This window comes from Urocitellus parryii, chromosome 3, assembly GCF_045843805.1.
Source record: "Urocitellus parryii isolate mUroPar1 chromosome 3, mUroPar1.hap1, whole genome shotgun sequence".
Lineage (NCBI taxonomy): Eukaryota > Metazoa > Chordata > Mammalia > Rodentia > Sciuridae > Urocitellus > Urocitellus parryii.
This window is the reverse complement of record NC_135533.1, coordinates 41,957,619-41,984,756: the sequence shown is the minus strand read 5'-3', so window position 1 is coordinate 41,984,756 and position 27,138 is coordinate 41,957,619. Positions and strand designations below refer to the sequence as shown.

The window sequence follows — 27,138 nt, the reverse complement described above, 5'->3', positions numbered from 1 at the left end:
CTCATACCTATCATACAGAATTATGGTTTGTAAATAGTTCGTCCATAGTTCTTCAAAACTTGTGGCCCTGTTATCTGTCTACTAATTTCTTGTTTTTTATTTCTTCCTCTTTTTGAAATTTTTTTACAGTGGTGGGGATTGAACTTAGGGTCTTGTACATGCTAAGCATATGCTTTACCACTGAGTTACGCCCTCAGCCCAGTTTTTCATTATCTAAAGCACACTTTTAAAAAAGACCACAAATATGTTATTCTTTGAGGGGCTATGGCACATTTTAGTTTGTCTGTGTATGTTTAACCCTTTCAAAGAGTAAAAATCATTTTTAACTTGCTGAATATACAAAAAATGGCACAGTTTGCCAATCTGAGCAAATACTTGTATTATGCTTCAGCCTAAAGGTACTATGCACATAGGAAGCATGAGAACAACACAGAAAACAGAAAATAACATGAAGTGCAAACTACCCAGTTGGTAGGTAAGTTCTGAAAACCCCTACAGGAAGTTAAGTGCTATAGATGAGGAAGAGTAAAATCATGAGGCTCCAGCAGCTCATGGTGGAGGTGGAAGTTGAGCCAAGTCTTAACAGAGTTGTATTAACAAGGAGAGAAGTGAAAATAATCTTAGAGCAGAATATATTTTATGTAAACATGTGTATGCATACATACATGCATGTGTACAAATGTATGCATATGTAGATAAATGTATATTCTCTCTTTTTAAGGTATCACTAGGATCCAAAGACTCAGAATTCTACAATGACATGGGCTTTGGAATTTGAAGTGTTAAAACTTTTGCTTCTTTATCATCATCTCCTAAGGTGAATCAGATGCAAAACAGACCGAACCCATGTGGTTTTGGTTAGCAGTCTTCATGTTGCCCTTCCATCATAGCCCAGAGTGACAGTGATTCACAAAACGTTGTTCAAGTGAGGCAGATTTTTAATGCTGAGTGCAAAGAGATTTTCTGCTTTTCTCTATTTAGTTAACAGAAACCAAATTTTAATGCACTTACTCATTGAAGTATAAGAGCTATTCAGAAGACACAACACCAGTGACCCTGTACTAACCAAAGGGAAGCAGTTCTTGCTGAAGGTTTAAGAGCCATGATCTGTTTATGTGCCTAATGGTGTTGTGCTCAATAGGAACGGGCTGATAAATGCCTAGTGGAGGCCCAGGACAGGTGAAAGATGGATGAAACCAGAGTCCTTCAATCGTGTCCCAGTATATTGTTTAAGGCCATGGCTATATTCGAGCCTGCCATTAATCCATCTGTCATTAGTTCTTATCCCTCCTGTCCATCTTACATCGTAGAGTGAGATTCTTATCTTCTTCCCTTGTTTCTAACCAGAACTGTTTATTGGAAACCTCCTTCCATGGGCAGAGTGGTCAAGGTCTCTGAGATCCTGACCCGGTTCTCTTTTCATCTCACAGCATCAGGGCAAACTCGGGAAATTTTCTCTGTACAAAGCATGTGCTTGGTGCCTATGAACTTGTGCCACTGCGGGCGACAATCCAGTGGCCATGGGAATGGTGGTATGGATAAAGACATTTGCTCTTAACTTCTTTTCCTTAACCTGTGTATCATTTTCAACCTGAATCGATAGATTTGTAGCCAGTGGTAAAAATCTGTAGATTCCAAATGCAAACCTCAAGGTAGGTCACCTTGATTGGTACCACTGCTTGAACAACATCAGAAGGTGTTGCCTAAAGTTCCTCTTACAGGCAGTATTACCCAAAGTTGAGCTGTGTGTGTGAAAAAGCTCAAGAAAGCATTAAAGAGCAGAGAAGATATTCCCTCTAAAATATTTTAATGGCTTTAATTCAGTTTTCCTAATTTCAGCAAAGTACAGAGTTCTGGAATTCTTATCTGTTCACCTTCCTTATCCTTATCTATTCTTTTAATTTTTTTCCTTCTTTGTTCTTTGATCCATCTGTGTTCTAAACTGGTGGATGGAGGGTGTGTGTGTGTGTGTGTGTGTGTGTGTGTGTGTATGTAAGGGGAAGGGACACAGATCACAGTGACTAGAACTTTCCAGGTGTTCCTTAGTGTGATTCAAATCTTGGAATTCCCCAATTCTGTACATTAGTTTTTTAGAAGTTTTGGGGAAAAGAATGAAAATTTGTTTTACCTGAAATATTACTTTTACTAATCAACATTTTATTATATTATTTGGAACATGGGCTTTGTCATAATTATTTCCTCATTTAATAAATATATATTTTGTTCAAGCCATTGTGTTAGGTAGCAAAGTTATGAAGCTAAAATCCATAACCCACATCTACAGGGGCTAACCGTGGTGAATATATGCCACCGAGTGTGTAGGAGTAATGGGGATGAGTAAAGAATGCACTGGAGGACTGAACAACACCCGAAGTACTGAGGGGCACGGTAGGGGACGAGCCAGAGGATGTTTCCTGGGCAAGGAAATGTATAAGTAGACTCTTAAAGAATAGGGAGAAGGTGTTAACTAGACAAAATGAGGAAGCCAAGGTAAAACAGTAGGTGTTAGAAGGCAGGGCTGAGAGATAGACTGATGGACTCTGGAACTACAAAGTGATACGAGGAGGGTATGGCAGGGTGGCAGTGGTGTACTTAAGCCACCTCTCAACACTGTTTGTGCATAGCTCTTCCTAGTTCTTGTTCAGTGACAACACCTGTTTCAGTGATAAGTTGACATTCGTTTGGTGAGGGTATTCATACTCCAGAAACTGGCAAATACTACAAATTAGGGGCTCTCTCTCCAGAGTTCAACACTCACCATCATACCCCTGGTCCAGGAAACAGCCAGCACCAACGTAAGAAATTCCTCAGTTGTGATAGTAAAGAGTGTGGATTTTACTCTGAAACCACTGGGGAGTCCTCACAATATTTCAAGGAATGCACTTGTACAAAGGGATTTGCTTTCGAGAAAGATTACTCAGTCTATCTGGAGATAAGTAGATTGGGTGGGGATGAGAATGGAGCCAGATAGATAGATCTAGTTTCATCTTATTGGCATCATTTTAAAATACACCCAAAATAAAAATAAAAATTCTGGAATAATATAAAATTTTCTGTTTCTGCTTTGTTTACATGTAAAAGGAGAGAAGACGTGAAGCTTTTTAAAGTTTGTATTTACTAGGAAAGAAACCAGGTTTTGTTTAGAAGAAGGAAAAGAAGGAGAAGAAATGAGATTGTGCTAGTGAAGAAGGCTAAGAGAGGCCAAATGATTCTTTGGAAATATTAACTTTCTTGATTAAATAGATGGTGTTGGTGGCACCTACACCAGCAGCTAGATACGGTGCTTAGGAAAGTCTTAAATAAGGCTGGGGCACAGAATGAGAATGTCAACATGGGTTAATGAATGAGAGACACTGTGTAAACTATTACTTAATCCCCGCTGAGGGTTGCCGAGCCACTGGGGAACTGGGTTGAGGCTGATAGACAAGAACAGGGTTAGAACAAAACAGAGCATTAAGCAAACAATAGTTCCATTTGGGATTTACCCGCCATTCAGGGGGTAAAATGAAAGCCTGGCTAATGGCAGGAAAGGTAAATGAAGCTGTGCTGTCACCATTATTAAAGCAATTGTCTACCTACTCACTAGAGCAGGGATTTCATTATGTATAGGCAGAGAAAATAAAAAATGTTACTGTTTCTTAGTTCTTGAAATCCCAGCATACAGGGCCTTGGATAAGGCTCTGGGAGTTATAACAGCTGGTACGAAAGGCCATGAGAACAAAGGAGGGCTGTAATGCAAAATTCATATTTATTTATAAAAAGATAGGTATTTGGTTTCCAAACAGTTCATAATCTTTCTCTTTTCATGATTTCATCTGCATTCAGCTGGATTGTTATCTTATCATTAGGGTCATAGGATATCCAACTGAATGTGGTTTACACCATGGTTACCCTAGGTCCCATGACAACTGAAGTTTTTTTTTTTTTTTTTTAAATAAGGAATTTTGTTTTATTAGATATAGTGAAGAAGTCCTGGTGTACATTTGTGTGCGTGTGTGATCTGCAACTATACTTCCAACGCTGAACTTTACATTTTCAGTACCAAGGTATAGCATCTACAAAAAAAATAAGTGGAGTTAGGAGAGGAAACAAGAAGGCTATTATTGCACCACCATGTCACATGTCCACCTAAAAATACATAATTGATGTTCATGCTTTCAAAAAGCACTTGATTCTAAAAGGTATGACAAAAAAATATAAAAATCACTGGTTGCAATTTACCAAACATGGTATCATTTTTAAAGCAGGTATGTATTTTAGTGCCCTTTGTGCAAGTCAAAAACCTGTACTTTGACCTTCAACATTAATTACAAGTCTACCAACTATTTTAGACTACCACTTACATATTGTTCATCATTTTATAAACACTGAGTAAAATCCTTTTAATATTGGGGCAGTGCCAGAATTGGTCTTGCATGCTATATGCCCAATTCTACTTGGAATCAGTACTTTTCTAATTACTATTGTGAAAACAAGAGTGAGTTTAGTTGAAAATAGGAAACATTGCTCAATTTCTTTTTGCGTATTGGCTTTAGATAAACTCAATGTGATTGGTGTTTTTCTAACTAGAAATAACTCTCAATTACTCTCACTAATACAGTTACTGATTCTTGTTTACCATGATGTTGGAGCCACAAATAAGTTTATATTTAATGGATCATCAGATATCTTATATCCTATTATAAATTCCTCTTTATTTAATTCTGTTGCTTAAGTCCTAGGATCGCCTAATTTGATTCCATATTCACCTCTATTATTGCACTTTAGAGCATTTCTAGAGCCTTGTAGCTGCTCATAGTATTGAAAATATAAAGAAAAAGTGTCTCACTTTCCTATTATCTTTCTCGAGGTTGTGTATACTTCCTACACACACGCTACTCTCATAAACAATCAGCTATGCCCAAGATTCTGGTCACTCTACTGGAAAAGAAATAGTCTTCTCTGTAATTATAGCTTTCAGGAAGGGGCCAGCCAGTGACCTCCTTGACTTGTAGGTACAGGAATAAGTCCTGAAGATTGTCTCCTATTCCCTTGGCAAACACGACTTTTCTTGGGCCAAACAAGTGAACGAAATGAACCCAGAAAAAGGTGAACATCGCTTTTCATTCCTGGTATATATTTTATGCCCACATGTCACATCCTCATAGTTTGTAGAGATGACAAAAACATGGCCATTAATAGTCCATTCCTAAAAATATATTCTCAAATGTTATCAAGAAGAACTTTTATCTAAACCCTTTAGCCACTGGGATGGTCTCTATTTACTGTGTAAATACAGAGATTTCTTTATCAACACTATTTGTTGTCTATGATCTGCAAAGCATATAAAGAGGGACAATGAGGCTGATAAAATGCCTGCCCCCTGAGACCTCAAACTTACTTAGATACCTACATGACTAAATATATACAGATTTATATGAAAGAGAGGGCAAAGTGTGTGTGCTCCTGAAGATGAAGGAACTTGCCTATGAATCACAATGACACAAGATGGTACAGCTGGAGAGCACATGTGTTCATTCAGTAGGTGCTCATGAGATCCTCGTGAGTCCTGGGAGCTGCCGGCTCTCCTTTGGCCTCTAAGCCACATGATTCTCATGAGAAGGGAATGGACTAAAAATGGATGCGATTGTGCAGAGCATACTATGCAGATGCAAAAGATGTGACTTGGGGCCACCTCAGCATCACATCCCTTGTTTTCTACTAACGTTTATAATTTTGATAGATTTGAAAAGGCTTATTCTGCATGTTCTTGACTTCCTGATCTTCGTCACAGGACCTACTGGTAACTGGCAATGGGACAATCCCTTCCACACCCAAGACAATCATGTTCCTCTGACAAATAGGGTCCTGAGAGTTGGCACAGAAGAAAGGAAAAGGAGAAGAGGAAGAAAGAACTTGTCCCAACAGTAGAAATATCTGTTTTCAAAGCAGCTGGGTAAGGTGATGGGCTGAGAGCAAGTGAGAGTGAGCATGGCTTAAATTATGTCCTTAGCTCCTAGAAACCTACAATTACATCCTTCACTTCACAAAAAAGTAACAATTCACTTAGAAATCAATGATAAGCAATGTTTAAACACATCAACAATTTTAAAAAAAAACAGAAAATGTTAAAACAGTTATGTTCTCCAGCATACTACTACTTCTTGTGAGATTTTTGTGAACACAAAATATTTAGCTCTACTGTCCATTCCCACTTGAAAAAGCTAAAGGTAAATGCTTTTACTTAAGGTGGAAAGTTCATGAGATAGATAGGAAATTACTGTTAGCATATTAAATACCTGCTATCTATTTGCTCATATACTAAAAATATACAGGCTTTTTCTTAAGATTTTAAGCTTCATCTAAAAGTTAACTTTCACCTCCTCAGAGCAGTGTCTTGTGCCTGAACTACCAAATCCAGATATCCTTCTCATGTGTACTCACGATGTTTCTTTCCCTCACAACACATTTCACGAATTACCATGATGTATTTGTTTACTGGTGTTACTGATGGTTTACCTGACCTTTCCTATGGTCTATCTGCTTCACACACACAAGCATCACACCCAGCTGGCTCATCACTGCTAAGGCCAGCAGGGTTAGGTACCCAACAAACAGCTGTTGGATTTCTTGTTGAATCTTGGTTTTGTGAATAAATCCTTCCTTCTGTCTCTTGCTGAAAACGATGATCGCAGTATTTGGTCATTTTATGCGCTAAATAACATGGTTAGGCTTCTAGCACTTAGCTTAAACTAATAAGACAAAAGAACAAGGACATAATGTAATTAGCTTAAAATAAATGGAAAATACTGCACATTTTATTGTCAAGATCATTTTTAGAGATATTCATTTTTGCTATTGACTGCCACTGCATTAGTGCTTGTAATCTGCTTAGTGCATTAGCACTAAATACTATTGATTCACTTGGAGCTAAAAGACCAATTTCATCTTTGCATTTTCCTTGTTTCCTGAACATCATTTCACCTATAGTTTGGTTAGTAGGCTGGATGCTAGATGCCAAGTGTTAATCAGATATTTTAAATTTAAAATGCCATTAGAAAATTTAATATACAGATTTACACTTCTCTGGTACCCATGACACAAATTCTAGCTAATCATGACTAATCTATATATTCTCAGATGAAAACTTGGCAAACTTAATTTTCATAAAATCAGCTCTAAAAAAGAAAGCTTTACACAATAAAACTGACCTTAATTCACCCCATTTACCTATAGTATAGCACAATCTGAAGTATCATCTACCATTTTAGTGTTCTCTAATTGAAAAACATTTTGGTGATTTACCTAAAATAAGACAACTAAAGTCAAATGTTAGTCTGAATTTGCAATCCATCCTTTTGTTTTATAGTTATAATATTCAAAAACCATTTCCTCCCCCCATGAGTGAACATTAAGAACAATTAAAGCAACTTTTATCCTAGATTAGCACATACTTTTTGGACATTTTTCTTTACTCTCATTGAAGGAATGGAGAATATTTTTGGATTGTCTGTGGATCTACATACTTGATGTGCCCCAATGTTAGCCTAGGTCTAGGGTGAGCATTCCCCAAGGCAGAACTGGTTTTTAGAATAGGAAGTCAACATTTCTCAGCCAGTAATTCATATGCAAATGAACCTGCCTAGAACATTTTAGTTAGAAAAATATATAATTAGCAGACTGGAATGTATCCAAGATCCTAGAATCACTTATCACATTCACTATTTAAAAAAAAAAAATCAAGGGAGTTTTAATGACTTCAAGAGTAGCTGAGCTTTTGGTTTCATCTCCCTGATAAAAGAGCACTTTACAGCCTTTCCTGGACCCCGGAGATGTGACTTACTGCACATTTCTGGGCACTTAGTCATTCTGGACTCTGCAAGCCATGGAATCATGTCAATCCGTGAATAAGCAATGGCAGAAATTCCTGGTTGGGTCTTCTATCCAAATTCTGACAGATACTCATTTTTCTTATTAGAGTGAGGAGATAAGAATACCGGGCGGAATGGACACTGATAAGATAGAAGTCTCAAGTTAAGGGTGTAACACCCAAAATTTGAAATATTATGCTGAGTAAAAAATCCACTATTACTCAAGCAGGTTAATATCCTTATCAAAATGCATGTCCAGAAATCTCTAATCATGGAGTACAGCAATGAAATTATCATGTACCAGTGTTATGGTTTCAAAGTTTTATCAACATTTGGGCTTTTCAAAAGTCAGAATTCCTTCTTCTTGCATGAACTCCTAATTGTTTGCTGCATCAGTTTTACCACATGAATCTCCATGTAGAAATCAAGGTTTAAATCAAACACAGGGCATTCCACTTGCTTTAAAAAACATTAAGAGAATGAAGACAATTTAAAATCCAAGTGGCATAGTTAAATCTTAATCACCCACACCAAAGAGAGAAATTATGAATCACATTATGAATCAACATAATCTACAGGTAAACCCCACCTACATTTTTTTGGTGAGAATTTCAGCTTTAACTGTCCTGTTGCTTTTATTTATAAAAATATCATGGCTTTGTCTTTTCATCGAAAGATGAAATTTCTGCCTTCTGGGGGAGGCCTGTGAAATGGTTTAAAGAGGGGGTTACCAGGAGGAAAGGAAAAGGCTAATAGCTCATTCTGTAACTGTTTTCTAACACTCCCAGGATGTGCCTGGTGTTAACAAAATTCTGGAAAGGAGCTAATTTTAAATGTCTTTTAATAAAATAATAAAATATGTTATTTTTAACACGGAGAATTCAAAAAATTAGGAAGCAGTAACTCCCTCATACTGGTGGAGAATAGAGTCTAGAGGACAAAATCAAGTGAAAAAAAATTGATAAATTTATACTGAGTTTTTTAAAAACATATAAAATCCTTATACTGTGAGGGTGTTCTTTCTTGCAAATTTTGCTTTGGTAGCAATTATATTTGGCATATAGCCAAGATATTTAGTGTTTAGGTTTGGAGGACTATCTAATATCAAGAATGAAGAATCCTCAATAACAGTTTTTGTCATATAGGATCACTTTTTTTTCAGAGCACAGGAAGTTAAAAAAAAAAACAACAACTTTGTAATTTGACTTCACATTTTTCATTCCTAATACAAAATTCTCTCTCTTGAGAGTTCTAGCTTGTTTAAATAAGGCATGCCAACCCAGTATAATTACCTGGACATTATTTGTAACATTGACTTCCACACTCACAGTTCAAATGGTGTGAGAGATTATAGATATATGGGCTATAAAGAGTTATAAATCTTTGTTTATTTTATTAAATATTACGAGACATGCCCTGAGGATGACAGATCAATAATGGTCCTTGTGGTTTCCTGATGGAAGGCTGCAATTATTTTCTTCCATTACAACTTAAATGTAACTCAATTTAACTCATCTATCATCTTTATAATAGTAATAAAGAAACATCACTGTGTGTTTAGCTTTCTGCCTATTCCTAATATTCCTTGTTTGCATCTTGTTTTGATTTTTGTTCTCATTCAAAATTGTTCTAATCATTCTGCTTTCTTCCTTTGATGGCTCTGAGCAGTGACCCTTAACTCTGGCACTCAAACGGAGATGGAAAATTACTACCTTAAGTTTCCTTTATTTTGGGAAGCAGTTGGCTAGTCTTTGGATCTGAGTATAAATGATATTTAAAAACAAGGAAGCTTAACACAAACAACCTATGAGGCTGATTTTTTTTCTAAAGCTGCAAAATATTATCGTGCAAAATATGATTTTAGTCATGCACAATATAACTTATAGTATGTAGCATAATATAGTAGTTGGAATTTTAAGTCAGGTTAAGAAGCAGAATTTACGCCTTTATCCTGACTACAGTATCATTTTGATTCAACTGGCTTTCTCTCTACCCTCTGTGCCCTTAAACCACCATTAACCCTCACCCCATCTTTTTGTTTTGTCTTAAAATATTTAATCTTAAGAGGCATTAACAAATTAAGCATTATGGAGGTGGGTCACTCAATGACGCTCTGGAACAATGGAACCAGAAGGTGACTCTTCCAGAAAACAGTACAAGCATTGGAATTTGTTTTACTTTACACAAGTATTCCATACAACGATAGCTGCTATTTTATTCTGTGTCAAGGACTAAGGACTTTTTACAGACATTGGGCACTTGTCCACACAAAGGAAGTCCCACACAAAGGAACATGGGTTCTGAGAATGAAAATAATGCTCTCATGGCCATCCAGGTAGAAAATGATGGAGTATAGACTTGAACCCATACCTCTGATATTAGTTGCCTGCCATTAGGTCATGCTGACTCCCAAAGGCCTAAATTTATGGTCATTTTATTGTGTCAGGTACTTAATATGCAGTATCCCAAATTTGCTTAAGACTCTGTGAAACAGGTTTTATTATCTGCACATTACAAATCATAGCTGGGCTCTAAAAATTAAGTAATGTGGCAATAGTCACAGAGTGGGTATGCGATTAGTCAGGACTTACACCAGGTGTGTGTGGCACCAGATGTTACATTTTCCCTTTTCAGTTGCTCCATCATTTGGTCATTAAGATGACCTAGATGTTGGTGCTCTAAATGTTGTTACATGTTTACTTTAGTGCTTTCAAATGCTTGCACATAGAGCAAAACTTTGATAATGGGATTGCAAGAAAAACAGTGTAAAGTGTTAACTATTTTATTTCAAGAACCCCTTCTTATTTTAACTTTGATTGAAAATATTTTCAAAATGTATCATTCCACCTCTCTTAGTATATATAAGTTATATACTATATACTTAGTAAGTTATATACTAGTTATATACTATAACAGTAAGTCATATACTATAACTTACAGAAGTGAATCGTTGTTGATTTGGGGATTTAAAACAAATTCTATTCAATATTGATTCTCATTTGCAGGAGATGAGCCGTTGTGCATCGATTCTATTTTATTTTCTGGGCTTATCATGTAAATAAATCCCTTATATGTGGCTATTGGAGATTATACTTAATATTAAGCAAAGTAACAGAGTTTGTTTTGTTTTGTTTTCCTAGCTGGTGGTGGGGATCAAACCCAGGGTTTTACACATATAGGGCAAGTGGTTGACCATTGAACTACGTCTGCAGCCCTTAACTGAATTTTTAATACTGTTGATCCCCAAACAGAAGATATGGGGGTTTTACTCTCCAAATTTGTGTCTTTACAAAGTCTTCATATTATGAGGGCATTTTCTTAATAATATTTTGAATAATAATGTGCTGTTTAGTAAATATACAACTTCAATAAATGCTAATCTAGGACATTTATAGAGATTCACTGATGGATGAGTAAAAAAAGGCAGTATAGATATTTAGTGCTGATTTAGTAGTTTTTGTGGTATGTAATCTCATAGTTCTCAGTGTTGGGAAACACTGTAAACAAACCCTTTAAGAATCACTTTCAAAAGCAACATAGAAGATGTTTACTTTGTGGGAATTAAAAATATACTCTTAGAAAGCAACTGACATAATTGACAGAACTGGTATCCCATCAATGGTCACCTGCAGCTTGAGATAAGTCCCCAGAAACAGCATCATGTGTGAAGACAAAGAGTTTTGAAGTCCAAATAATTTATAGGTGAAATGATGTGCTATGGGAATTATAAGATGACTCAAAAGAGGGCTTCTGTCATAGATATAAGATATATGTAAAAAGTTTGCATAGACACATTCATGAAAAAAGAAGGCTCTGCCATTTTGAACATGGCAGGAGGCTCAAGAAGGGCCAGAAAAGCCCTTTAAGACTGCTTTCACCAAGAGACACAGTTTCCTTAAGGTGGTCCACAGAACACACACATAGTTATATTAGAGATACATGTATGTATCTTCATGTAGGTGTGTTAATAACAAACTACAATATAGTTGTCTATCCACCAAACTTCATACCAAAATAATAATCCGTTCCAAGAAATTACTAGAAGGGTTACCTGATACCTAATCAAGTTAATATGCCAAGACTGAATAGAGTGATCTTACTGCTTAGACATTTTCTAAACAGGTTCGATCTTGTAAATCACTTTGTTTTTGTGTGATGCATGGTTCTTCTTGCCTTCATTATGAGATAAAGCTGGGAACTGATTATATGCTGATTATTACAACACTCTGAGGTGTTTCTGTGAGCCAGTTATATAAAAACAAGGGATGTGTATAGTCTCAGTCTCAAAAGAATTTTGATCTTTAGTAATCAGAGAAGGTAAACAGGCAAATAGAGAAGGTTTTAAATATTTTTCTTTATGGAATTGGGCCAGTGCAAAAGTTGGCTTCCCTTGTAAGAAGACTATGTTGGAACATTCCACCTTGTTTGCCACAAGAATTTTTGTGATGGGAGTGATAATGGTTTCAGGTGTGGCTAGTGCATCTTGGGCATTTTTCCTGGGCAACAAAACTGACCTGAATTTAGATAATAGATAATCCCACCTTGTTGTTCCTGTTGGGACACGAAAAAATGTCAAAGGGGTAGAATAAAGTTCAAATGAGTTTTAAGAATTTCTAGAATTAATAGCTTCTTTCACATCTGGAGACTGAAATGTACAAAATAAAACAATATGATAACATATCACTATACCCTTGTAAAGTCAAGTCCCTTTTTAATTTTTAACAGATTAATGTTTAAATAGCAACATCACATGCTGTAGAAGCCTTATAAGAACTTTTTAAACTTGTGTTTGGGAAGTAGCTTATTGGATGTGTTTTCTCAGCATTGCTTTTAATTTTACACTTCTTTTTCCTAATCCCATGTTTCCAAAAGTCCTTTTGCTTCCTTTTTTGTATTTTCTAGTGAAGAAAAGGGGCAGCTTCCTGAGGAATTCCATTGCTTCTTAAAGTTTGCAAAATATATTAAACAGGTGCAGGGGAAAAAAGTTTTAATTGGGATATATGTGTATGCTATGAATATTGGTCAACTTTGGAAGAGAGAGGAGGGAATTTTGTCTTTACTTCATCAAAAGATGAATTGACTGTCTCAGAAGTATTTCCCTAAGCTTCATAAAAAGCCATCTAGAGTTTTCAACTAGGGAAGTATCCCAGACATTTCAGCAAAAGTCAATAAATGTTTCTGAATTCATGTGCCCTTGATATGCCTAAGCAAAATTATGTACTGTTTCTTATCAAGGACATAGTTAATGTACTTCCTGATGACAATTATAACCTTTATGTCTCACGATAAGTGAGACACATGTTTTCAAAGTCAAAATTTGGATAAGCTATATTATTTGTTCAATTATGATCATAGTGGTCATTTTGCTCAAAGGCACAGCCAGGCCCATATAAGCAAATCTGGGTTCAGTACAAGGAATGTCCAAGGCCACAAAGGACTTCCAAGTTGATGTTCTTCCTCCAGCACCAAGTGATAAAATGACTAGCAAGAAAAATCCTGAGGTATAGATGTTAGGTTTTACTGTAGGTAAATCAAAGCACCAAGACTTTCCCTAACACTTGATGTGAAAATACCATTTCATCTTAATACAAATGATCATCAGTGTAAAAGAATGTGTTGCAGACATGCAAATTCCAAGTGTGAAAAATATTTTCTTTTCATCATCACACTAACGTCTTAAGATATGATTTTAGCTCTAAATCAAGATTTAACTTACTGATTTTCTTGGAAAAAATATTTTTGCCATTTACCAAGCACAGAAAAGCCCTTGAGAACTTTTCCTAGAATGATGCTTTATACGTCAGGATTTGTAAATGAGAAATCTCTGCGACTTACCCTATTAAAACAGTGCTCATGATTGGGTCCATAAAAATGCTGGAGGCATCTCACATTGTTTTTGTTGACGATCTTGTTGAAGAATTCATTGACATATTTGATAGGGAATGCGCAGACAGCTGATCGATTCATTGGTTCGGCAGAATCTGGCTTGCTCTGTGCGAACACCCCATAGAGAATGTCGTCATTTAGGTTGGCTCCTATTTGCTTGGCAAGATGGGCCCCAGGCTTACTGACATATGCAGCTTGAAGGATATTAAATACCTCTTCCCTTGTGGATCTCTTCCTTCTCTTTTCCGTGAGAATACACTCCAGAGGCATTTCCATGTAGGAATGCAATCCAGAGTCCACGGAACAGAACCTGATTATTCTGGTGTGAAAAGTCTGGGCATTCAGAGTTTCCCTTTGGACTGTCAGAAAGTAAATAAAATGATTACTTTCAAAGGCATGGACATACTTAATAGGGTAAGAATCTCGGAACTCAGGTAAAACATCTATATAGGACTGGTCTGTTAAGAACTTAAAGCCATCTTGAGTCTCCTTCAGCCGTCTCACCGATATTGAATGCAATGAATGATCTGGAAGGTAAGAAGAATTGATGGTATTGCCCACGAAGAAGTTGATGAACCTGTTCTTTACAGAAAGGAGGACTTTGGCTCCCAGGGGGCTCACCACACAGTCGGGACACTGTCCTGGCTCTTTGTCTGCCTGTGGGGAGAACATGCAATGGACTTCTCGCTGGATGTCAGCAGTATTATTGCGTGGAAGGACATGACGCTGGCAGGTCCCTCTGTTGACACTGCCGCAGCTAATGAGTTGGTCATCGTAGTATGTGTCCACGAGCAGGGCCATGTTGACATTATCTTTCCAAATGCCCCCTGATACATTCACTTTGCTGCTGCAGTCCTGGCATGGAAGACAATCCGGGTGTTCCAGCACGGGCCCAGTCTTGTACTCCGCCACCTTCTGAAGGTCCTTGTCATTTAAGACATAGATGTAGTTAGTGGCACCGAGGTAAATATGATGCTCATGTAGAACGACATTCTGGATGGGCGTTTCTGCGGTGAAGTTGGGAAGCTGATAGTTCATGTTCACGTTCATCTCGGACTTCGCTAGTGCCTCTTTACATTCCCCATCGCTCCTCAGCACCCAGGTAAACAGCAGCACAAGGATGCCAGGTGCCAGCACAGCGGGGACCTTCATTGTGTGAAGCTGATCTGCCAAAACACGTTCAAGGCGAGAAGGGGTTTAGTTGTCATTAGGAACAGAGAAGAGAAAACTGAAAAAGAGAACTATCCCAGTTAAACTCTCTGAAATAACACTTCCTAACTGGAGATCGTACACAGGATGAAAACAAAAACTCGAGCTGGTTGCACATAAAGATGCATTGTGTGGTTGGACATGACTCCACATAGTTTAATTTTGGAAGTCAAGCCATGAACGAGTAATTTTAGAGAGCCATTATGAGATGCAAACAATGTTCTGTATTAAAGTCCACACAGCGGCTAAGTGAGACTCATTCAGCAGTGAAATAAGAAACACAGCATATTTCTTTCTTAACCCCTTGCTGGTTGTTTAATGTGGTTTCCTATCTGTGGCTAATGACTAGGTTGATATTTAAACTTTCTTGTGTAGTCAAGTAAAGGAACTGTGGTTCAGATTCATTTATTCTAGAAATCACAGCAGGCATTGTTTCCTTGGGAGCATGTAGAATTACTAGGCTAAATTTAGCTTCCTTTTGGAAGAAAACAATCATAAATTCTAGAAGCAATATGATCACATGCTGTTTATAGGATTTTGTGTGCAGAGGAAAGGTATGGTTAAAATTTGGCTATAGTTAACCTATTGTTTCAGACGGACAAATGCTTAATGTACGATTACTGGGAACATAAAAGCAGCGGGCTGAAATTGTATAAAATAAAATATAATCTTCAGAACTAAAGTCTTAGAATTATTTCTCAGAGAAAAACAGCACATTGTTCATTACCGAGTCAAAAAGCTATTTAGTAAAAAAGAACATTATTTTAACATTCCATTGTATGCACACGGACAATATTTCTATCAGGAAGCATGAATGGGTTAGTTTCTCAGTTTTTAAAGACTTAGGTGCACAAGTTCTAGGCATGTGAGTTCTACTTGTAATAGCTATAAACAGGGCAGTACGTTGGAAAGGAGAGCTCTTAGAACAGAAGAAACTAAATAGCTGTTACTTTTCTTAAAAAACATCGTTCTGACAGGACAAAGGGAACCTCTAAATAAGTACTAGGCACTATATCCATGCCAAAGACTAATCTTGGGTTTTTAAAAGCACAACAGAATTAACTGAGCAACAGTATGTGTGTAGCTCTGTGCTTGTACTATAGGGAATGGACCATGGTCCCTGACCTTCAGTAAACCTAAAAAATTAGTTAAGCAGTAACATACACATGCTGATAACTGTACTACATGGTATTATAATACCCCACATAGCACAAACAAAAAGCTACCAGCACATAGGATTAGGATTATGAGAAATAAGGACAAGTTAATTATATCATGAGGTCCAGAAGACCAAAGATAACATCTACTTGGCTTATTACTATATCCCTAATACCTGGTACAGAGTCTGGAACACTACCTGATGTTAAATATATGTTGAATAAGTGAGCAAACAAAAATTAAGCAATATGTTCAAAGTCATATAACAGGTAAGGGTAGTAGCCAGAACCTGAATTCACATCTTTTTGACTCCAAAATTAAAGTTACTTTTATTCTACTAAATTTCTAAGAATCAGGGGCTATCATTAAAGGGTAATGAAAAGCTACCAAAGGGATCTGAGTTGGGGAGTCCTAACAAGGTTTGACTCTAGGAAGATTTATCTGGAGGCAAAGGGTTTAGAGTAGGGGAAAATTTGCAATGACAAGACCAGTTGACTGGCAATTATTAGGCATAATAAAATAATAAGGGTTGGACCAAGATGGTGGCCCAAAGAATAGAAGGAAGAGATGAATGAGAGACATATCTGAATAAATAAGACTGGACACCTAACTGGGTAGAGTACAAAAGAAAAGGCAAAGATGATTGACAGTCATCTGGGCAAAAGTGAAACTAGTTACAGAACTAGGGTAGTTAGCAATAGGATGTTAGGTTAAGATATGGATTTTAAACACATTGAATTTGATATGCTAGTAGGAAATGAGTCAATGTTCTACTACAGGAATGAGTAGTATGTTTTATATTATTCATCAGGAGGCAGCTGCCTGGAATAAATAAATAGTAAAAAATTTAACCAGACAGAGCATGTGTGCCAAGGACCAGAGGTGGGAAATGAAAAGGATTCTGTCCTTACTGGGAAAGGGGCATGACTGGGGGGACAATATCTGTTCTGGGTGAGACAGTGGCAAGTGGGTATGAAAGCCAGAAGGAACGAACAATCCTAAATCAATCTTGGTGGACTAATTGGGACTCTCGTTGGAATAGAAAGAAACTTTGCAAGTGTCTGCATACAGGTGATGGTTAAACCAAGAGTGGCTATATTCATGGAGGAACTAGGTGAAAGAAGAGTCATTAAATCAAGAAAGGTTAAGGTCTTGGAGACATGGAAGGCCGAAATTGTACACTGTCACAGAAGCCGTGTGAAGGTCTCAGGAAGGAGAATGTGGTCCACGTGGAAGCTCTTTGTTGATTTTAAAAGAGTATTTTTAATGGATTTAATAGTGGTGTGCAAGGGAATGTGTGATGAGGAAGTAGAATGTTTATCAAAGGAAGAACAAGCAGAAACCATTAACAGGGTCAAGCGGAGTTTATTCTTAAATTGTAGGAAAGACATATGCTTATTTGTAGGACTTCCCTTTCTTCCACTAATGTTGTTTTGGTGTCTGTGAAGACATGGTGCCCTTCCCCATGAAGCTCACATTGGTGGAGCAATGACTTAACAGTTATGGGAATGCAAAGGAAGAGCGACAATCCAGATAGGAGATGATACTAGAGCTGAGTGTTCAAGGAGGAAATTTTCATAGAGAAAATTTCTGGTACACACAGCAGTTTGTGCAAAGACACGGAGGCAGTGGAGAGCATATGGCATGCAGGAAAGTGGCAGGTAGTTGAGTCTGGAGAACTGGGGACCCCAGACAAATGAGAGAGAAAATTGTTGGAGCAATATTCTAAAGGAGAAAAGGAGGGCCCTCCCAAGGTCACTAGAACATAAGAGAGGTTACTGTTTCTGAGACAGCAGGAGAAGATGAGTAGTCAGGTGAAAATACAGGGACATTGAGGAACAAGAGTTATGACCTCAATATTGAAAAAATAAATCAGTGCATGATCATTTCCTAAAAACAATGAACACAAAGGAGGAACTAGTGACTTTGGGGGGCAGGAAGAGGTTTAGGGTAACTATAGCAGGGCATGCAAACTGTGGACAGTAAAAAATAAATAAAAGAATAGTTCTATGGGCTTCTTTAAGATAAGACATGATGCTTTGTGACTTCCACTTCACATTCATGAAAGATGCACAATCAAGGACACAATGTCCTTCAGCTTCCAAGCAAAGGATTCTTATTGAGGATTCAGGTTCTGAAGAACAAGCAAAGCTAGAAAACTGCAGTTGGACCAGCGAGTAAGGCGAAATTTCAGTAAGGTAAAGAACTGGAATGTAATAAAAAATAACAATAACATGCACAGAGCGTTTACCACGTGCCAGGCATTCTGCTAAACTCTCTGATTTACTCTTCAAAAAACCCGGGGAATAAAGAAGTATTCTCATCCTCCTCTTCTGAGTGAGCACACTTGTCAGAAGTCAATTAGATCCAGGATTGGATTCCATCTGACAGGAATCCATCCACCCTCTTAAATACTTCAATACTGAAGCAGCTTCCTGAGCTTTCAGGGAAGCACACTGGAGCAGAAGTCAGAAGTCCTTAGCCTCTGATTTGGCCCTTCTCCCTCCAGCTCTATGGCTTCAGGCCATTCACCCACTCCTAGCCCCAGGGTCCAATATTCTCATAAAATTGCTTTTAAATACCAAAGAGGGATTTCAGGACTTCTGTAGTAGCGCATGGAGGAGCACTTGCCTAGCATGTGGGAAGCACTGGGTTCCATCCTCAGCACCACATAAAAAATAAAGGTATGTGTCCATCTACAACTAAAAAAAAGGGGGGGGGGATTTCATCTCTGAAAGTACTTAGACCATTATAAAATGTTTAAAAATGTAGGGAGTTGTACATGCTATTTTTTATATATAATTGTTTTGAAAGGTACTAGAAATTTTTTGATGCTAATGAGGAACATCATAAAGAAGAAAAGAAAAGAAGGATTAGGAACAAGTTGTTCTCTTAGTCTAGTGTCTAGTGTATATTATGTGAAAAATGAAAGGTTCTTCTCAATATGGTATATATCAGTATATCTCTCAAAATTGGGAACATTAACCTAATAAATAATTTCTTACTATATTTTCTCTAGAAAATACTAATAAAAGAAAACAAATGAACCATTACGGCCAAAAGGAAGAAAAACAATATTATGACCAATTTGCGTGTTAGTTGTTGGCCATTAACACAGGACAGAATGTGAACGACTTTTTTTCTTTCTCCTCTAGGCTTTTTGAAGGATTTCAAAATTAACTTTAAAAAAAATCTAAGGTATTATGTTAAATTATGTTTTAAAAATAAAATTCATAGCTTAAGTTCGGTACGTAAGTCATTCTCTGCTCTAAACCTCAACTAGCTAGAATGCAGGTAAAAGTACTAGTTATCTCACTTGGTGAAAAGGCAAAGCCATAGAAAACCAGTAGGAAAGGATTCCTTTGAGGAAAAAACCTTTCAGAAAACACACTGGAGTTACTGCCCTGTCCTCCTACACCTTCTTTCTGTTCTCTCATAACAAATAAGGATGCCATTTTTCATACTGAGAAAGGAAAGAAAGGTTAAAATTACTTATCTTAGTTAAAGAAAAAAAAAAGTAGGACTAGGGCCCATCATCAACAATAGGACTTTTATTTAAAATATGGGTTTCTGTTTAAACTTCAGATATGAGAAAACTTAGGCACCTAAAATGCTCTGTTTCTTTTAACCATCCTGTTAATTAAGGCCAATTCTTATTAACAGAGGTATGTGTTGCTCAGACCAGATCTCTAGGAAATGTATGTGTCCTTCCTAAGGGATGGAGGGAGACTTTATCTGTTGTTGAGCTGGATACTCTGATGACTCTGATGGTTCACTGAGTGATAGCTGAGGGATCAAGTGCAGACTCTAGAGCCAGGAAGCAGGGTTTGAATCCATCCACTCATTGTATGGCCTTGGGTAAGTAACTCTGAGCCTCTATTTTCTCTTCTGACGTATGGGTGTGACTATGGTACCTTCCTCTCCTGTTGTGAGGGTTATTCTGTGGATTCAATGAGTTCATACATGGAAACCACGAAGAATAATGCCCAACACACAGTAGGCCAACAAATGTTCTCTAAGTATTGCTGTTTGTTCATTCCCCCAATAAACACTGCTGAGCATCTATAATATGCCCAACACTGGGCAGAATGCTGAAGAAACAAAGATGAATAAATTCCTTTCCAGTTGTCAGTGAGACCTCAGACAAACCCACCACAGTTTAAATTCTGTGTGGGAAGGCCTCTGCAGGAAACTTAACCAAGTTAAAGGAGTTAGATGGGGTTTCCAACTAATCAATCACAGTCCTTTCCTCATAATGAATTCACAATCTTGAGGTGAGCACTGGAGAACACATATGTATAGCAGTGAAGCTAATTAGTTGTATGACCCAAAGCACAATTTCTCTGGCATCACCTGATTTTCAGAATTATGGTGCTGAACTAGTCATCTGCTTAAGCTTCTTGAAGTGGATTGTAACAACTATTTTGTGTATCGCTTCGAAATTCACATGTTATGGTTTGGATCTGGACTGCCCCACAAAGTCTCATGTATTGAAGGCTTAGTCCCCACTGCAGCAAGGTTCTGATGTGGGGCTTTTGGGAAGTGATTAGACCATGAGTCCTCTGAACTCAACAGTGGATTAATCCATTGATAGCTGAATGGACTACTGAGAGATGGTGGAAACTATAGGTGGTGGGACACAGATGGAGATGGAGGTTACTGGGGCACTCCCTGGAAGGATATTTCTTGTACCAGGTCCCTTCCTCTCTCTTTCTTTCTGCTTCCTGATTGTCTTGAGGTGAACATTTGCCTCTGCCATGACCTTCTACCATTATGCTCTGCCCAAAGTAATGGAGCTGGCTGACTATGGACTGAAACCTCTGAAACCACAGGCCTCATGAGCCAAAATAAATCTTTTCTCCTTTAAGTTGATTTTTTCAGGTATTTGTCACAGCAAGGAAAGCCTGAGTAACCCATCATATTTTAGTGACATCATCTTGGTAGCTTGAAATCAGCCATGGTGGGAACATCTACACCATGGAAATTGACAAACACCACAAATCAGGACTCTTTTCCTCCCCTGAAATGATGAGTTTGAAATAGGTATTAGCATTTCTGTGTTCAACTAATGAACTCCAAAGTATCTTCCAACTCTAATAATTTTCATCTTTGAGACTGTTTTTCTACAATTACATGTTATTCCAGTGCCATCCGCTTGGCATATATCACCTTCTCTTCCCCATTTATGTGCCAGATCTGGCTGTGCAAGCAATTTTAATATTTATATTGGCAATGACTCCAGAAATACATTCACTTCATATATTTTTGTCTTGATGCACTTATTTCTGTGATGTGCCTGAACCAGGCTTTCAATATAGAATGTCTTTTTACTGCTTCTGTTTGTCTTTTTTTTTTTTTTCCTTCTGAAATAGTACTAGCCATTTAACCAACTTTGAATTCTTTACTAAACGGAACATGTAAAGATGATTCAAACAGACTGACTAATTCATTCTCTTAAAATGTTGTGCACATATCAGGTGAAACTGAATCACTCATAAAACATTCCTTTATTTCTTTTCAGTTGATAGTTAAAATAATCTCACTGACAAAACATTTCCTGGGAGTGATCATCTCCATGGCACCCTGGCCATTAAACTTTTGGCATTTAGGAGTATTTCCTTCTACAAAGACTGTTCCTTAAGCTATGAATTTCAGCATAGCCTAACCTTCAAACCAGCCATTCAACCATCTGCCATCTGTCTACTTGCAGTTTTCTCATTAAACTAGCTTACATTGGTCTGTTCATTCTCCAGAAATCTTGAACTGCATTTAAGACACTAAGTACTTTACTGAGAGCTACTTGTGCCTATCGATACTTTCATCATCATGTTCACCACCCATGAAAACATGGTGTAAAATAGATGCCATATTTTCATACTGATACCTCAGGAGAAAACACAGCATGATAAAATAAATTTTTTAAGAGGGAGACTTTCTAAATTTTCATGTAAGTAAGTCTACTTTCTTTAGAAATTGATTTTTTTTTTTAGAAAACATAAAACTATGTAGAAAGCACTTTATAGTTTACAAGACACTGTCAGTTCCATAATCTCTTCTAATCATTTTAACGTGAGCATTAGACCTATGTTTTCAGATGACAAAACTGAGGTTCAAAGAGGATAAAATATTAGCTAAAATGTATTAAACATGCAATCCAGGTCTTCTCAGTATTTCTAATTTTTTAAAAATATATGATGTTTATTCAAACTATTTTAATTCTTTACATTTCCTGGAAAGTTTTATTCAAAAGGCACAGTATTTTTGTGAATATCTATTCTTACCTGCCCAGCACTATCTCTTTTGAAAACCCTCCATTCCCTGTCTATGGTACTGTCAATCAATCACATGGCCTACTTCCAACCACAGGGTAAGCCTGTAAACAAGGATTGCCTTTCAATGAGCTGTATTCTCTTGATGCTTCTTCGAGGGGTGAACACATGACCAAAACAAGGCCAATCGGTTTAATTTTGGGGATTTAGTATGGATGCTGGGAAAGGATCTCTCTCCATTAGAGATCACAAACAGAAAAGATGATGTGACCTTGGAGAGTCTGGACCGTCTTTGCCACTCGGGAAAGTCTGTCTGAGCGTGAAACTGATGCAAGCAGCAGGAGGGCCAGACACGGAGAGAGACAGGCTCCTGATGCTATTGTTTGAGCATCTATATCCAACCATGTCTCAAGCGAATGGCAGCCAGTAAAATTTCTTCTTCTTTCTTCTTCTTCTTTTTTTTTTATCAACAGTTTCACAATGATTCTTTTATTCCTTGCCTCTGAAAAAGTTCTGAGCAAACAATATTAGGAGAAAATACCGCAAGCTTGAGAGTTTAAACACAAGGTTGAGTGTGTAAAAGCAATTTAATGTAAAATATTCAAGTAACTGGGACAAAGGTGGTTTCTTTACTTACTTGAATAATTAAATATTTCATTTTGCTCTTGGGAATCTATCAGCTAAAATCTCTGAGGGGGTATACTGATCTTTTCCTACTATATAATTTCAAAGTCTTCTACAATATTTATATAACATAATCTCAAGATGAAAATAATGTATCTAAGCGAAGAGTCGAGATATAAAAAGAAGAAAATATTTCAATACTGCTTTTAAGTGTATAAAACAGATTTATGATGATGGAAAAGAAAAATGGCTGAGGCTCCATAATAAGGAAATTGAAGCCATAAAAACAGTCATGGTTAAATCTCCAGGAAGATTTGCCAGAGTGAAATTCTAAGGAAAATTTCTAGCTCTCTCTCTACATTTATATTATTTCCATTAGCTTTAAAAGTGGGGACCATAAAAACAAAGTTATAGAAAAAAAGATTCCAATAGGAGATTTCTGATGACATTTAAAGTACTGTATTTATAAACATTCATTACTTCTGAAATCATATTACATTATATCACACAATATTAATCAGATATTTGTAAGCACCCATTACATGCCATGCACTAGTTTATACTGAGAATTTCTGCCTACAAAGGGTGCATAGTCCATTGATTTAGAGACAGTAGGATAAACTCTATAATCTAAATCTGCAACCTAAATAGAAAAGTGAATGTAACAACAGGGTTGCTCAGAAAGCAAATCTTAAAATGTGTTTTGCTCAATGTTTGATTCTTTCACCTAAAGATTTAACACTGTTAGCCTAAGTTGACTTTAGAAAGATAGAACAATACACTGTTTCAAAATTTCTTTCTAATGCAACCAGATAGTATTTTGACAATGATTTTTAACAGTGAGTCAAGGGCACAAAGGAATCTTCAGGACTTTTGACATGTCCACATTTAAATGATCCATATATGGGCTGGGGATGTGGCTCAAGCGGTAGTGCGCTCGCCTGGCATGCGTGCGGCCCGGGTTCGATCCTCAGCATCACATACAAACAAACAAAGATGTTGTGTCCACCAAAAATTAAAATAAATAAATAAATAAAAATAAATGATCCATATATTTTTTAAAAATATATGATGCTTATTTGAGCTTAATAACATGTTTTTATAACATTCTTCCCAAGAGCTCACGAGATAGTGGGGCTTCAGGGTGAGATGTGAGTCTGGACCTTGCCATTTTCATACCCTCTGAGTCTGAGAGTCAGTTTTTTCTTCCACACTTTGTGGGCTGGCCAAGATGTTAGAGATAGATTTTGAGAGACGCTGGCATTTCGTTTCTGCAGCACATTCTGGCGTTGATAAACACAGCTTCTGTGTATCCTGAGTTGTGTTTTAGCCAGTTTTTACCTGCCCTCAATAAAAATGAGGAAGTGGACCAATGCCCAGGGTGAGACCACTCCATACACCTGTTGACTGCTTCTTCACCTTCCTGTTCCTATACACAGTTGAAATAGCGTCACTCTGTATTTCCCACCCTTTGGCCATCTTGTGGTTTTCCTGTTTCAAGCTCTCGAAATCCTTAAGTTGTCCTTCAAGATGAGACAGGCCACGGCAAGGGCCTCCCATACTGAGAAAGGAAAGCAAGTAGGAACCATTACTTTACCTCTTTAAATGAGTAAGCCCTTATCTCCACTGAGATTCAGTAATTAAAGATGCAAGAAGCCCCGGGAAATCTGAAATCTGAATTTCAGAGAAACACTGAATATATATATTTTTTAGTTTAAGTAAGTACCCTAAAGGTATTTTACAGGATAGTTCTATTTGTACACAATCAGAGAATAATAAGGGCATAATCATTTTTTTCCCACCAGAACTCAGATTAAAAAGATTCCAATGAAACCTATTTATCTTTGAGGTAGAACAGACTTTTAAGATTTCTGTAGCACATATGTATTGCAAACAACATACATTTTTTTTGTTTGTTTTTGCTGCTATATATCTAAAACATGCTGTTATAAAAGTGATTACCAGGGTAACCTGTTCCTGACAGGTGGTATCAAATATCATGTAAAGGTCTAGCAAAGTCTTTAACTCAAAAGTTCTACTGTAGAAACCAGCCTATACATGGCATGAAATTTCTGAAACATAAAAAGTGTTCCTAGATTTGGACATTTTATTTATTATAAGATTCACATATAAACAGCTATAGAAGAAAACAAGTTAAGCTTGGCACTAGAATAATTTCCATGTGTTAAGATTAAGATTTTCTAGAATCTGCCTAAAACACTATTTCTTGATTATTATACAAATATGTCTTTGGAAGAGAGAGAGAGTACTTTTATTCAGATTCTTATCCAGTATTGCATTCTTTTTTCTAATAATCATTTTAAAAGTTGAAAACGACTGAATCTTCACATAAGAAAACGCCAGTTGTGCATTTTCCAGTTATGATACATGATTGAGATCATTGTTCAACCCTGATATAAGAGTCAAGATAAAAAGAACAGGATGCCATTATGTTCTCAAGATCATCACTCATAAATTCATAATCTATTAACAAACATCTTTGTCCTTTCAAGAATGGTGGAAAGTACCCAACTCTGGGAAAGAAGAATAAATGCACATTTGTTTTACCATTGTGCATATTATAAAAAAATACTGTTCAGAAAATTCATTGAACTGTCAGAGCCTTGATTGACAGGACAAGCATTTGTCCCATTAACAAACTGTAGGTCAGAAATGAATGTTTTGTTGCCCTTGTAAATGTGAGGGTTGAATCTCCCTACTCTTAAGGAAGTGCTAAAATGCTTGTAATTGAAAGTATTATTTCATGTTTTTCAGCCTAATGGATGAATGTAATTTTATAATTTGGACTGGGTAGAAGTGCTACCAGACTTTGTTCAGTTACTACAGGAGCAACAAATAGTGTAAACCCACATATCTCACTTGAGATGCATCTATGTATGCCAGTTAAAATAATCTTGTAACCTTTTCTCATTGCATTCAAATGCAGGGCTTTAAGAAGATAAACCTGACTGAATAGTCAGAATGTGAAATACTAAAGGAGACAAGTTGGAGAGGAAACTGGCACATTACTCACTAATGAATCAGACATTCCCTGCTCGGGGGCTGCATTGTGCTCCGCAGAAGGCAAGCTACAATTCCAAATGGAGAGGTGTGCTCAGCAAGGGGTTGATCAATTTCTCTGGCTTTACCAAAAGCAGAAATCAAATGGCCATGGGGGGATGCCAGCAGTGAGTGGATCCCATTCTTAGGGTGGCAGTCATATAAAGAAAGTGAAACCAACCTCTGGGGAAGAGAGTAAGGGGAGAGGCATAAGGGTGGCCAGAGGCCAGACTCCAGCCTTGAAACTTGGAGTGGTCCAATGGGCAGGCAGAGTGTCTCCTTGCACCTTGCACCGGCATTTTCGCTTAATTCTGATTTTTATTTTGTTCACGCCTAAGGACCTAAGGACATTTTTTTTTTTTTGAAAGTCAATGCTATCAAGTCAAAGTGGAATGAACTAGGCTCTCTTTTTGAAGGTAAATTTTGTCAACAAGACATTTTCATTTTCAAGCAAAGTAGAAGAGTACTGTTAAGAGGTCAGAAAAATATGAATGGAAGGAACTCACAAATCTGGCCATGTTTGTTGAGGCGAGGACTCCTTGGATGAACATAATGCAATTATGTTGGAAGAAAATTTAAAAGCATATCAACAGCATTGTGTTGAGATCAATGTGTCATCAGAAAATAAGAAGCAGTCAATACCTAGATTGTTGGAAAAGAACTTTCTACAAAATTTTAAATACTTTTAAATAAACAGAGAAGGCCAAGAAAACCAATTCTCATGAAAATATGACAATACAGAAAAATAGGTACAGAATCCAATTTCTAGAACTCAGTGAACACTCTGAATTCTTTAAAAAAATCAATAAACTAAAAGGTTAGCACAACTTAAAAACAACTGTGCTCAGCCCTGCATTTATAATAACTGATCAATTTTTTTATTTGGAATAACTGATCAATTTTTTTTTAATTTGGTACCAGGGATTGAACCAAGGGGCACTTAACCACTGAACCATATCCCCAGCTGCCCCACTCCTCTGCCCCTTTTCGAGACAGGATACCATTAAATTGCTTAGGGTTTTTGTTAAGTTGCTGAGGCTGGCTCTGAACTTGTGATCCTCCTGTCTCAGTCTGCCAAGCCA

General features: G+C 37.1%; 1 protein-coding gene across 1 annotated transcript in view; it reads right to left on the bottom strand.

Moving 5' to 3' along the window:
• Positions 1-27,138, bottom strand: part of Met (MET proto-oncogene, receptor tyrosine kinase) — a 108,715-nt gene that overhangs the window by 65,475 nt on the left and 16,102 nt on the right. The window contains exon 2 of the mRNA XM_026410297.2: positions 13,686-14,902. Coding sequence (XP_026266082.2) covers positions 13,686-14,888 — 1,203 coding nt within the window. The 5' untranslated portion in view covers positions 14,889-14,902. The remainder of the gene's footprint in view (positions 1-13,685; positions 14,903-27,138) is intronic.